This window comes from Amblyraja radiata, chromosome 1 (genome assembly GCF_010909765.2).
Source record: "Amblyraja radiata isolate CabotCenter1 chromosome 1, sAmbRad1.1.pri, whole genome shotgun sequence".
NCBI classification, from domain to species: Eukaryota; Metazoa; Chordata; class Chondrichthyes; order Rajiformes; family Rajidae; genus Amblyraja; species Amblyraja radiata.
In genome coordinates, this window is record NC_045956.1 from 10,357,540 (window position 1) to 10,370,815 (window position 13,276).

A 13,276-nucleotide genomic window follows, 5' to 3' on the forward strand; every position below is an offset into this window, starting at 1 on the left:
CATTTGCAACCAAAGGCTGCAGACGTCCACAGGCCACTCTGCAGCAGGAAGAAGCCTTACAAGGCTTGGCAAAGTTGCTTGGAAGGCGTTCAGAGAGAAAACACATTGAGTGTTTGGTTAATAATGTTCAAATATTAAATAGCTACTGTCTTAGTGGTTTGATATTAATATTAATTTAACAGTTTTTTTCTGTCATTCCAGTGCCCGAAGAAGCAACGGTGGTGGATGGTTATGGGTGCTTCTGAAGGCTGGAGCATCACATACTGTGTAACGTTTATCATTCATTTATTTGTTGAATTTATTTGTTAAGGGGTTGGACAGGCTAGATGCAGGAAGATTGTTCCCGATGTTGGGGAAGTCCAGAACAAGCGGTCACAGTTTAAGGATAAGGGGGAAATCTTTTAGGACCGAGATGAGAAAAACATTTTTCACACAGAGAGTGGTGAATCTGTGGAATTCTCTGCCACAGAAGGTAGTTGAGGCCAGTTCATTGGCTATATTTAAGAGGGAGTTAGATGTGGCCCTTGTGGCTAAAGGGATTGGGGGTATGGAGAGAAGGCAGGTACGGGATACTGAGTTGGATGATCAGCCATGATCATATTGAATGGCGGTGCAGGCTCGAAGGGCCGAATGGCCTACTCCTGCACCTATTTTCTATGTTTCTATGAATGTGCTTAAATGCAGGCACTCAGTGGGGGGGGGCATTGTTTTAATGTGCCATTCACTATGTCACATTACCATTCCTCTCTGGAAGGTAAAGGAGTGATTTCAATATTAACCTTGGTTATGTGAAACATGCATGAGAAGTAATTACTGAATGGGCACTGGATCATTGCCATGAATTATTTCCAGTGCTTGTGATATTTCCTCCTCTATTTCTATCAGTAGCAGATCCCTGATGCTGTTCACAGCAAGCTCACGCTGATTTACTACTCAGACTTTGTTGAAAGTCAGACAGTGAACAATAATTGCTTCGGTGTCGAGAGATGAAGGAATTCTGTTGGCCAGCTGAGCAGCCATAATTCTTCAAAATAATCAAATGGGTAATACATTTTATTGCAGGTATAAGGTTGTAAGGACAAAATACGGTTTATTGCCCAATCCTGTGATTTACAGCCTAATTAAAGGTCAATGTCTATTTTACACAATGGTGAAAACACTGATTCTTCAGCTGACAGACTGCATTGGTCTGGTATCCTAATGTTTACCACGTGATGGTATTGATTCTGGCTAATAACCATCACAAAGAGGCATTTACAAAGTCAACTGCAAGGATGGGTGAGTGTGTCCAGCAGTCGTTATTATTAACAACAACTTTTGTACAGCTGACAGTCAAGGTTTTGTAGAACCTTCATGGTTCCTCCATGGCCAGAGTGAGCAACACCGGAAATTGGAGGAACAGCACCTCATATTCCGCTTGGGGAGCCTGCATCCTACGGGCATGAACATTGAATTCTCCCAATTTTGTTAGCCCTTGCTGTCTCCTCCCCTTCCACAGCCCTCGGGCTCCTCCTCCTCCTTTTTCCTTTCTTCTCCAACCCCCCCCCACCCCCCCATCAGTCTGAAGAAGGGTTTCGGCCCGAAACGTTGCCTATTTTCTTCGCTCCATAGATGCTGCTGCACCCGCTGAGTTTCTCCAGCATTTTTGTGTACCTAAGGTTTTGTAGAACATTTGTTTCAGTAAATTACTCCATTGGTTTTCCAAAAATACTGACTCACACAATGTCTCACAACTTGCTGGACTCCTCAACTGTGGGCTTTCTCTGAATTCAATGCCACACAAGTCAGAAAGGGTGTCAGAAACACCATGAATGCAGTCCGCCGTTCCTCTAAACTTTGGGAACCCATCACTGCTCAGCTTACAGTACGTGCTCAGCTAAAGGTCTCTGCTCAAAGCACCCTTTACTTGAGCAGGGAACAGTAATGCTGGAATGAATGGCAGAAATGGCACAGAGCAGCCAGCACCACCTCAAATCATCGGGAGGCTAAAAAACATAGGTGGACAATGTCTTCCGCCTAGATGGCCTAAAGCAGTTCAGGCTCAGGTGAATGGCCATAGTTCTGCCACTGAAGACCAAACTTCCATTACTACTGGTGTGGTAAATAAAGTCTGAATGGTCACATGGACATTCTTGGGAGAGTAAAATAAAAACAGAAAATGCTGGAAATACTCAGCAGATCAGGCTATGAGGTAGACACAAAATGCTGGAGTAACTCAGCGGGACAGGCAGCATTTCTGGAGAGAAGGAATGGGTGACGTTTTGGGTCGAGACTCTTCTTCAGATGGGAAATTCTTTGACGGGAAACGAAACATTTCAAGTCAAAGGTCCTTTGTTGGAACTGGGAGGGTTGTTATTGGGAGAGATAGCTGGGAAAGTGTCTGCAGTAGAGAGGTCCAGGACACATTTTCCCAGCTTCTGATGCCTGTCCTAAAATTACAGCTAAGGTTACAGAAACAAGGGCAGGACAATGGGGAAGTCCAGTTGGTGAGTGTAGGTGATAGACTACACTCAAGAAAGTTTGGTTCAATAATCTCTCCACTGCCACGTCTTGCTGAGCTTCCATGAAAATAGGTGCGACTGTGTTATCAGGCCACCTGAGGCATGAATGAATCGTTGTCCCTTGTAGAAAGCTCAAAAGGTATTGATGGGTGTCAGAGGTTATGGGGAGAAGGCAGGAGAATGAAGTTAGGAGGGAGAGATAGATCACCCATGATTGAATGGCGGGGGTAGACTGGATGGGCCGAATGGCCTAATTCTACTCCTATTACTTATGACTCATTTAAGGTATTTGCTCAAAAGGTATTTGCACATTTGTACATTAAACAAATCGAAGCTCCTGTGGTTGGAGCTCCCGAAGTCGGTCCCTAATCAAGAGTCCGTCAGCTCCTCGATGTTAGGCCGCAGTGCGGACGGAGATACGATACGGAAACAAATCGCATCTCCGTCGAGGTAAGAGATTTTTTTAAAGTTTCCCGCAACCCCCCCCCCACACACACACACACATAAACAAGCACGCTAAAAAACAACAAAGGAAAAGGGCAAGACAGACTGTTGACGAGGCAGCCATTGCGGGCGCCACCCGGTTTCACTTGCTTTCTGGTAATACCCAGAGAATGGGAGTTGGCACAAAGTTGCTGCTGGAATTAATATATTTAAGTGGTCGAGGACAAGAAACCTAGCATGGCTAGACTCAAGGAGCAGTATATATTGGAAACGAAAATAGGCAAACTCCCTCATTTTGATTTATTTGAAAAAAAGATATATTTCCAGAAATAACCAAAATAGTTTTTTTTTTAATCCAGGCATCCCATGCAATGCAAATGAAATTTCCTGGCCTCAAATGTCCTGTCAACAGTGAGTTACCTTAGTTGCTTCAATCCCCACACATTTGACGGCACTTACCTGGAGTGAATCTACAAGTGGCAACCTAGTTCCCAAGGCCAGGTCCCACCTGATCTCAAGTCCTTGAAAAGTTTAGAGTTTTCTGGTCATAAATCCCAAAGATTTGTCCGGACAACAGAATAAACCGCATCCTCGGGCTTGATTAATGCCAAACGGCTTCATTACAATCAGTGAGAAAGATACTAATACAAAATGAGGTCAAAGCCAGCAATTGTGTTTGATTTAAAGACAACTGATGTTCTCAATGCTAATTCTCAGTAAGATGCTGGTGAGCACAGATAAGCTTCTTGTACCTGATAAAGTGAGCGAACACTGGGTTGAAAGACCATGTTAGTGTTGAGCAAGAACGAACGGAGCAGGGGTTGTGGATAGCAAGCCAGTTGTGTAATAATCCCGGTGAGCAGCAAGTTGACATGTAATTCATTTTCCAACATATTCTCCGTCTTTGACAACAAAACGCTAATGAATGGTCCTGTAATCAGAAAGGCAAAGTGAGTCGGAGGAAGAGAGAGAACATCCAGCTAATGCCAATAACATGCAGGTGTCAGTTATAATGCCCCTGTCCCACTTAGGAAACCTGAACGGAAACCTCTGGAGACTTTGCGCCCCACCCAAGGTTTCCGTGCAGTTCCCGGAGGTTTTTGTCAGTCTCCCTACCTGCTTCCACTACCTGCAACCTCCGGCAACCACCTGCAACCTCCGGGAAACGCACGGAAACCTTGGGTGGGGCGCAAAGTCTCCAGAGGTTTCTGTTCAGGTTTCCTAAGTGGGACAGGGGCATAAGCCTCTCAAGCCCATTTCACAACTGAGCTATGAACTAATTGCCATTTAACTAGCCTTTCCTCATATACATTTATATCGTTGGTTATTAATCCCTGCTTTGAAATTTCCAATGAATCTGGCATGAATTGATGTTTGCAGTATAGAATTCTAAATTTCCATCACATATTGCATGTATAATTGTTTCCTAACATTGCTTCTGAGAGTTTGGGTTCTAATTTTTGGCCAATACCCCATAATTCTACACAAAATAGTCTCTCTCTCTCGCTACTCCTTTCAATCCCTTTAATACCTGAAATTTCAATCAAATGTTCCTCACATTGTAATTCTACATGAATCAATCCTACTTTGTGTAATACAAAATCAGAATGCAAGGAACAAAACAATGGGAAAACCGTACGACATGTCCGGCAGCATCTGTGGGAGAGACAGTAATATTTCAGAGTTATCAGAACTTCATCAGAACTCGATCCCTTCTAATAAACTCTGATGAAGGGACATTAACCTGAAGATTTGCTTCATTATTTAACTTTGAATCACGTTGTCATAGAGCTAAACAGCATGAAAACATGCCCTTTGACCAAACTTGTCCATTCCGGCCAAGTTGGCATTCTCGGCTAGTCCTATTTCTGACACACTAGAGGCAGGAAACATGTTCCTGATGTTGGGGGAGTCCAGAACCAGGGGCCACAGTTTAAGAATAAGGAGTAAGCCATTTAGAACGGAGACGAGGAAACACTTTTTCTCACAGAGAGTGGCGAGTCTGTGGAATTCTCTGCCTCAGAGGGCGGTGGAGGCCGGTTCTCTGGATGCTTTCAAGAGAGAGCTAGATAGGGCTCTTAAAAATAGCGGAGTCAGGGGATATGGGGAGCAGGCAGGAACGGGGTACTGATCAGCCATGTTCACATTGAACGGCGGTGCTGGCTCGAAGGGCCAAATGGCCTACTCCTGCACCTATTGTCTATTGTCCTATTTGTCCGCATTAGGCTCACATCCCACTAGATGCAACGTATCTGCCCAAATGTCTTTTGGAAGTCGTAATTATATCCGCTTCTATAGTTTCCTCTGGCAGCTCGTTCCAGATGCAGACTATCCACTGAATGGAGTAGTTGGCCCTGAGGTCCCTCGTAAATCTCTCCGCTCTCATCTTAAGCCTATGCCCTCTGGATATAGAATCTTCTACTCTGGGAAAAAGACTGAGCGCTCACTTTAAAATGCCTCTCATGATTTTGTACACTTCAATAAGGTCAGCCCTCAGCCTCCTATACTTCAAATAAATAAGTCCCAGCCGATCCAGCCTCTGCCTGTAACACGAGCCCAAAAGTCCAGGTAACATCCTGCTGAACTTTTTCTACATCCATTCCAACTTAATGACATCCCTGTAGTCTACAGGGCCCGTCCCACTTACGCTACCTTGGCTCGCAAATTACGCGACCTCGTGGTCGCTTGAGGCATACGGGCACCGTATGGCCTCGCGGCCATATGGTGCCCGTATGCCTCAAGCGACCACCGAAATTCTTGCAGTCGCCGAAATCTTCACGCGCCAACGGCCTGTCGGCACGCAGGCGCATTGCGGTCGTATGCAGCGTCTTGACAGCATACGCAGCGTCTTGATGGCGTACGCCTAGCGTGTGGCGTTGCGCGATGACGTCACCGCCCGGCGTGGCGTTGCATGATGACGTCACCGCCTGACGCCGTGCGACGCCCAAATTCAGTCGGCCCGCCTCCTGCCCAGCTGATTGGCAAGTATGACGCAAATGACATCCTGCGGGAACTTAGCGTGAACTCCGCTTCCGTTTTGGTCGCGCCAAACGCATGCAATTGCGTGCAAGTGGGACAGGCCCTTTAGTATTATTCTAGTACATCTACACTATACTGCCTCCATGAACAATATAATATTCCTACGGATTGCACCCCAGAACTGCACGTTGTAACGTGGTCTAGATACGAGCTTGACATTCTGTCATGTGTTGTCCAATCTTCTCTATATTAAAACCAACATTCAATTTTCTGTGCTTATTCCCAGCATTTGATAAAGTATGTTCGGAACTCCAAATCGCCCCAAACGTTTTACCATTCAGTGATATTTAGTTCTAGCCTCTTTAGGTTCGAAGAGGATGTCCTCACATTTGCCCGCATCAAACTGCAACAGTCAATGTTTTTATCCTTGCTTTGTCTAATGAAATGTTTTTATAATTTAATATTTTTCTGCACCACTTATAGTTCTGTCTATCCAGTTATTTGTCCCCACCATTGGTTTGAGTGGTGAGAAGTAGGAATGGAAAAGGTGAAGTTAGTCATTATTCCTACTTCCGCCCATCACCAGGGAACGTTACCATGTTGAATATTACCAGGGATTAGATTAAGCTAAATATTGACCTGGCAGTCACCTATTTTGCAAATTCAAAGCATTCAATTGTTCGACGTTGGCATAAGTTAGCTAAATAAGCAGATGGAAAAGAACGCAGAATATGTTCCATATAAATGTTTTCACATTCTACGATGTTTTGATAAACTCTCATCAACCTGAAACATTAACTCTGTACAGAGTATTTCCAGTATTTTCTATTTTTGTTTGAAGCTGGAGTTAATATAATATTTTTAATTCACAGTTGAAAAAGTAAAAATTTATGGGAAAACTTGCAGTAATGTTTCGCCAACAGTCTGTCTGTCCCTTTCTTCCTCATTATTTTTTAGCATGTGTTAAATGTATGTTTTTAGTGTTCTTTAGCTTGTTTTATGTGGGGGGTGGGGGGGGAGTTGTGGGAAACTTCTAATCTCTTACCTCGATGGAGATGCGATTCTTTTCCGTATCGTATCTCCGTCCGAACTGCGGCCTAACATCGAGGAGTTGGCGGCCTACGCTGGAGACAAATTTCGAGAGCTCCACCGCGGGGAGCCTAAGGTAGGTATGTTGCAAAGCGTACCTGAAGCGTCTTTGAAAATCTGCCGTTGCGGGTGTGCGCGATTTTGGCGCCGTTTAGAGGGGGCGGGTTTAAAACGCGATTTTCTCTAGGCTGTTCAAATCGAAGATGTTCAGCCTAGTTAATTATTAACGAAAAATCGCTGGAAGACCCCGTCGCAAAAGCTATTATTAGGTTTAAAGGCCTCGTATAATAGTTATAGTAGTTTAAAAATCAATCTCTAAACCCGCGACCGCCAGCAACCGCAGAGTCTCATAAAGCAAATAGCAGAAGTTAGGTTGTATATTTTTACATTAAAAAGGGCTTCTAAAGAACCCTTTATACAAAATTTAATATTGCGAGTAGCTCAATTTGGCCCCATTATATCGCGCAGTATTTTTCTGGGCATTTGGGGCACAAATTTACCGCAATGTGAACGTTCTAAACCAGCGCGTTCCACAGGGACCCACTGGAAAGCTGATTTAAATGGGCATTTATTTACAGCAATTGAACACTGAATTCCTTCCATTTGGTCTATAAATTAATGTAAATGAGATTTAAAAATCATGTTTTATTGTGAATTATTTGTGAATATTATTTGGACATTTAGGCTATTTAAAAATGTTAATAATTTATTAAGAAATGGATAGATGTTTAGATCTAGTAATTGAAGTCTGAAATTAGCTACAATTAGGTAACTAACTAATTATATGCTTTAATTTCAGGTCATCCAAGTAAGATTATTTTATATTTGTTTCAGAATGCTTCAATCTATGATAACTGAAAATTTCATTCAGTTCTCTTAATTTTTAAGAAAGTTATGGGCTTTTGACTGTTCACGATCACAACTTTTTTGTTATGTCCATAGAAAATCAATAGGGAACAAGATGCTCATTTCCGAGTATGAAAATGGCCATAACTTTTTAAATACTTGAGATATGAAAGTGAATTAGGTGTCAAATTAAACTTATTTTTATGCTTTATCTGATGGGATAAATTACAGACTTGATTTTTAAAATCTCAAAATTTTGTAACATTGCTACCTAAGGGACTTTAACATCGCGGTGCCCGTGATCCCTTTGCCAGGGATCAACCTCTGAGCTCCACCGCGGGTGCCTGCGGACTTTAACATCAAGGAGCTCTCGACCTCTGGTCAGAGACCGACATCGGAAACTCCAAGCCGCAGGAGCTCCGATCGCTCCAACGCGGGGAGCTTCGATCGCCCCGCGCAGGAGCTTCTATCGCCCCGCGTAGGAGTTCAAACGCCTGCTGCGGGAGCTTTGTTCACCACGACGATTGGTTCGACTGCCCCGACCATGGGAGAAAAATGAGGGAAGAAGATTAGAATTTATTGCCTTCCATCACAGTGAGGAACGTGGGGAATCCACTGTGGTGGATGTTTATGTTAACTTTTATGTAGTTGTGTGTCACGTGTCTTTTTCAGTGTGGCTGTATGGTAATTCGCATAACACTGTACCTTAATTGGTACACATGACAATAAAATACCTTTGAAACTCTATAAATCAAAACAAAATGGTCCAAATAGTTTTAAATGGTCTACAATTTAAAAAAAACATTTACTTGGAGATACTTGGACAGGTACATGGGATAGGAAAGGTTTAGAAGGATATGAGCCAAGAGCGGGCAGGTGGGACTAGCGTAGATGGGGCATCGTGCTTGGCATGGACAAGTCTGTATGAATTTACAACACAGAGGCATTTATCTTTCCAAAATAATACAATTTAAAAATTATGCAAGTGAAACCATCGTGAAATTCTCCTTTACAAAAACACAAGTCATTTTAAAATCTCTTAACTGGTTCTTGAGAAACAAATACAAGAAATTTGAACCACAGAACTCCTCTGCTCCTTTGGCAAAACTCCCAGCTACACCAGGTCAGATTCATTGAACTCTGAATACAGAGCATGCAATCATGAAACGTTTATTTGAACACTACATGTGCTGCCATTAACTTAATTATGCTCAGTACTTTGTTTAAAGGCTAGGAATTATGAAACTAAGGCCCGTGCTTCAAAGAACAAAATATGAATGACCCCACGTCATTTCTGTTTTCCAAAGAGGGAAAGGTTTAACCACACATGACTGCTGTAGGGCAAGCACAAGGCAAACAGTTTTATAGATTTGAACGAGTGCCAATTCAAAGCTGGTTACCTCTGCTGAAAGTTAATTAAGTTTTATTTGAGATTTCAGGGACAAGCTTTAAGAAGTGTTTAAGAAGGAACTGCAGATGCTGGAAAATCGTAGGTACACAAAAATGCTGGAGAAACTCAGCGGGTGCAGCAGCATCTATGGAGCGAAGGAGATAGGCAACGTTTCGGGAAAAAACGTTGCCTATCTCCTTCGCTCCATAGATGCTGCTGCACCCGCTGAGTTTCTCCAGCATTTTTGTGTACCTACAAGCTTTAAGAACTTGGGACGGTGCTGTGTTCCATTTCTAAATTCACAGTAAAATTCCAAAATAGGGAGCGATTGATCGGATACCTTCCGACTATCAATGATCGGACTTTACTGGACCTTATGTTGTACTAAATGTTATTCACGTTATTCCCTTTATCATGTATTTGTACACGGGATGGCTCGATTGTAATCACGTATTGTCTTTCCGCTGACTGGTAAAGGGCCTGTCCCACTTGAGCGACCAAATCCGCGAGTCCAGAAGAGTGCCTTCGACCTTCAAGCTCGACCGGGCACGTCGAAACCGCGAGCTGCATCGACCGAACCGTGAGTTGCATCTACCGACCGCACACACACAAACACATCGCGAAGGTGGGGGCCAGGGACAGCAGAGGAGCGATGTCTGCACGATGAAGAGGAAGGTAAACAGCTGCCACAGAGTACCATAAGTCCTTTAGAGAGCGCGGGGGGGGGGGCATTGATGTGCTTTATCTATGATAGCGGGGTCCAGGACAGATATTCAGCGATATGCATACCCAACAACTTGAAGTTGTTGACTCTTTCCATCACTGACCCATTAATGAAGACAGATTTTTGGATCCTCAGCTTTCCTCTTCCAAAGTCAATAATCAGTTCCTTGGTTTTACTGACACTGTGAGCAAGGTTGCTCTTCATTCAAACAAGCAATCGATCTCCCTCCTAGACACTAACTCGTCATTACCTGTAATTTGTCGAACAATGGTGGTATAGTGGTGGAATTTCAAAATGGATTTGTAACTGTGTCCAGCTGCACCAGTCATGGGTGTAGAGTGAGTAGAGCAGCGGGCTGGGTGCACAGCCTTGACGTTTCCGTGCTGATAGTTATCCAGGAGGAAGTGTTGATGGCAATTCAAACCGATTGTGTTCCACTGATGAGGAAGCTGACGATCCAGTTGCAAAGGGATGCACGGAGACTCAGTTCCCCATGTTTGGAAGGAAGGATGGTGTTGAACGCAGAGCTGTAGTCGATGCACAACAGCCTGACGTATAAGGATTTATTGTCCAAGTGGTCCAGTGCAGAGTGGAACCAGGGGGATTGCATCCCCCATAGATCTATTGTGGCAGTAGGCAGATTGTAGACAGTCCAGGTTTCTTGCTAAAGTAGGAGTTGATGGGTGTCATATCCAACCTCTCAAAGCACTTTATCACCATGGACGTTATGCAAGGTTAATGACATTCCCATCATACAATGCCCATAGATTCAGGTGACAGCATCTGTGAAGGCAGAGATGAGATCACCTTGCAAAAGCCTTGCTACTCAAAATGTGTCCAAGGACACTGGTCATTTGCAGCCCCTTGTATCTCCAGCAGCATCTGAGGTGGTGTGAATCAGAAGCAATTCCTTGAGCAGGAACAATATGGAGATCACATCTGATTGGTGTGAGCAGTAAAATAAGATATTTCTTCACCAGTATTTTCCAATTTATATCTTGATAGGATCAAGTAGTCCAATAGCTGAATCTCATGAATCCAATAAGAGAATTTTCATCACTGATTAAGTGTGAACTTCAAATATCAGTCCTTCAACATATTGCAATGTTGATCAGACTCCATGAAGGAGTGGCTGCATAGTGCGTACCCATCATCAACATCTTCCCAAAGCAGAACGCATCTGACCAATGTTAACAACTGGGTATGGAGTTCCTCTGTGGAAAGGTTATTCTGCATGGAGGTCAGCGAGTGTCATTCATCAAGAAATATAGAGACATTGTGGGATTAACTTTTAAGCAGTTATGTGTGCCGCAGGTGGACCTGCCAAACATCACATCAGGGAACAAGCAATTGTCATCTGGGCTGCTCCAGCCTTTTAATAGTACTGTGGAAGATGTAGTCCAAATGGAAGATGGAAAGGGCCATTTATTTTGCAGGGTGTTCACAAGAATGGTCTCTCTGTAAGGTCATCCCTTGTTTGGACAACATCTCCCTCCTTTGTTTAGCAGAATAAGGACTCTTATGGTGTTGCACCGGTCCCTTCCTATCATCTTGTGTTTCTGGCCCACGCTCCCTCAGTTGCTTCTGTGCCTGTCCAACTCCTAGCTTTTGTGGGCCAAGTTATGTAGCATGCAGGCTGTTACAATGAAGTCTCACAACATTTGAAGGTGTATTACAGACAAATCTCAAGCTAAAGGGTCTGTCCCACTTACGTGTCCTTGGCACGCAAATTACGCGACCTCGTGGTCGCATTGAGTCTCGACACGAAACGTCATCCATTGCTTCTCTCCAGAGATGCTGCCGGTCCCGCTGAGTTACTCCGGCATTTTGTGTCCATCTTCAAACGACGTCACGCGCTCCAGACGGCTGTGCGTACGCATGTAATCGCGCCTGACCTTCGCGGGTCCATCGCGGCTCAACGCGACCACGAAGTCGCGTAATTTGCGTGCCAAGGACACGTAAGTGGGACAGCCCCTTAAGGCACCAGAATCCCACTTTCAGGAATCCAACATTTTTAATTGTTTTTATGTTTTACGGCTATGGTTATACCAGTGTTCAGCTGGAGTTACGGAAGTGCATTCAGGATTAAAATCCATGGAAGCAGAGGCTGGTTCTTGTCCCATCGACATCCATTCCCAAGACAATACTGCCAAAAATCTCAACCAGCATAGATATAGTTATGGGAGTCAACGAACGGAAAACAGTCGCGTTGGGGTGGTTTTAAGTTAGCTGCTGGGGCAGGTATGGTGATAGAGAGCGCGGCTGGGATTTAGAGTCAGAAATATAGTTGCAGTTTCAACAACTACACATGGAGAGGCAAGGGTACGCATGTTGAAAATGTCAGCAGAGATTTGAAGTTAAACATCACGGCTCAGCTCCATGTGTAATAACACCAAACACCATCTTTGAACAAAATGCAGTCCACTTTCTCCATTGGCCCCATAAAATCTACTGGTACAGTGCGATGAAGAATAAGGAGTTCTCCTCCTGTCAAAACAGCTGCATACTGATGGGAAAGCAAAATGCTGCAGATGCTGCCAATCTGAAGTCAAACTACTCAGCGGGTTAGAGGGTCTCCTGTTCGTCTCCTGTTAGGGTCTCCCATGCTGGACAGGTCGAGGGGTAGAGGCGAGACGAAGAGCAATCCACTGGTCCTCCAGGTTGGAGGTTGAGCACAGGGGCTAACAACCCTGCCTCGTAAAACAAATATGTGACCGAAACAGCAACTGAAGGAATCAACACTACTGGGTGGAGGACCTTCGTTGCTGCCCTACATGCCAGAAGGCATAATAGGCAGTAAGTAAAGGGCCTGTCCCACCAGCATGCGACTGCATGCGGCAAGCGCGACCTAACGTGGTCGCTTGAGCCGTACGACCTCACGGGGCCGGTCCCACTTTGATCGCCGGAGCCGTATGGAGTTGTGCGGAGCTGGTCCCGACATCGCGCGGGGCTCCGAAAAACTGACCCTGTTCAAAAATTCCGCGCGGCAACGGCCTGCCGGCCCGCAGCCACCTCGACACCGTACGCAGCGCCCCGACACCGTACGCACCGCCTCGACGGGCGTGCGCAGCGTCCCGACACCGTACGCAGCGTCTTGACGCCGTACGTCACGTGCGAACTTCCCGCGGACTTCGCTCGAACTTCACGTCAATCACTTGACCTCCGCGTGGCCCTCGCTTCCGGTTAGGTCGCGCTTGCCGCATGCAGTCGCATGCTCATGGGACAGGCCCTTTATTAAGTAGTACACTGTAATACATAATGCTGAACAATATTACTTTTAATTATCTCCTAGACAAACAGCTC

The 13,276-nt window shown here is 44.7% G+C and overlaps 1 protein-coding gene across 2 annotated transcripts in view; it reads right to left on the reverse strand.

Moving 5' to 3' along the window:
* The window catches only part of fhip1a (FHF complex subunit HOOK interacting protein 1A), a 136,194-nt gene that overhangs the window by 12,778 nt on the left and 110,140 nt on the right, over positions 1-13,276 (reverse strand). For both annotated transcript variants that reach the window (XM_033017580.1, XM_033017586.1), the window contains exon 10: positions 3,698-3,876. In XM_033017580.1, the coding sequence (XP_032873471.1) occupies positions 3,698-3,876 (179 nt within the window). The remainder of the gene's footprint in view (positions 1-3,697; positions 3,877-13,276) is intronic.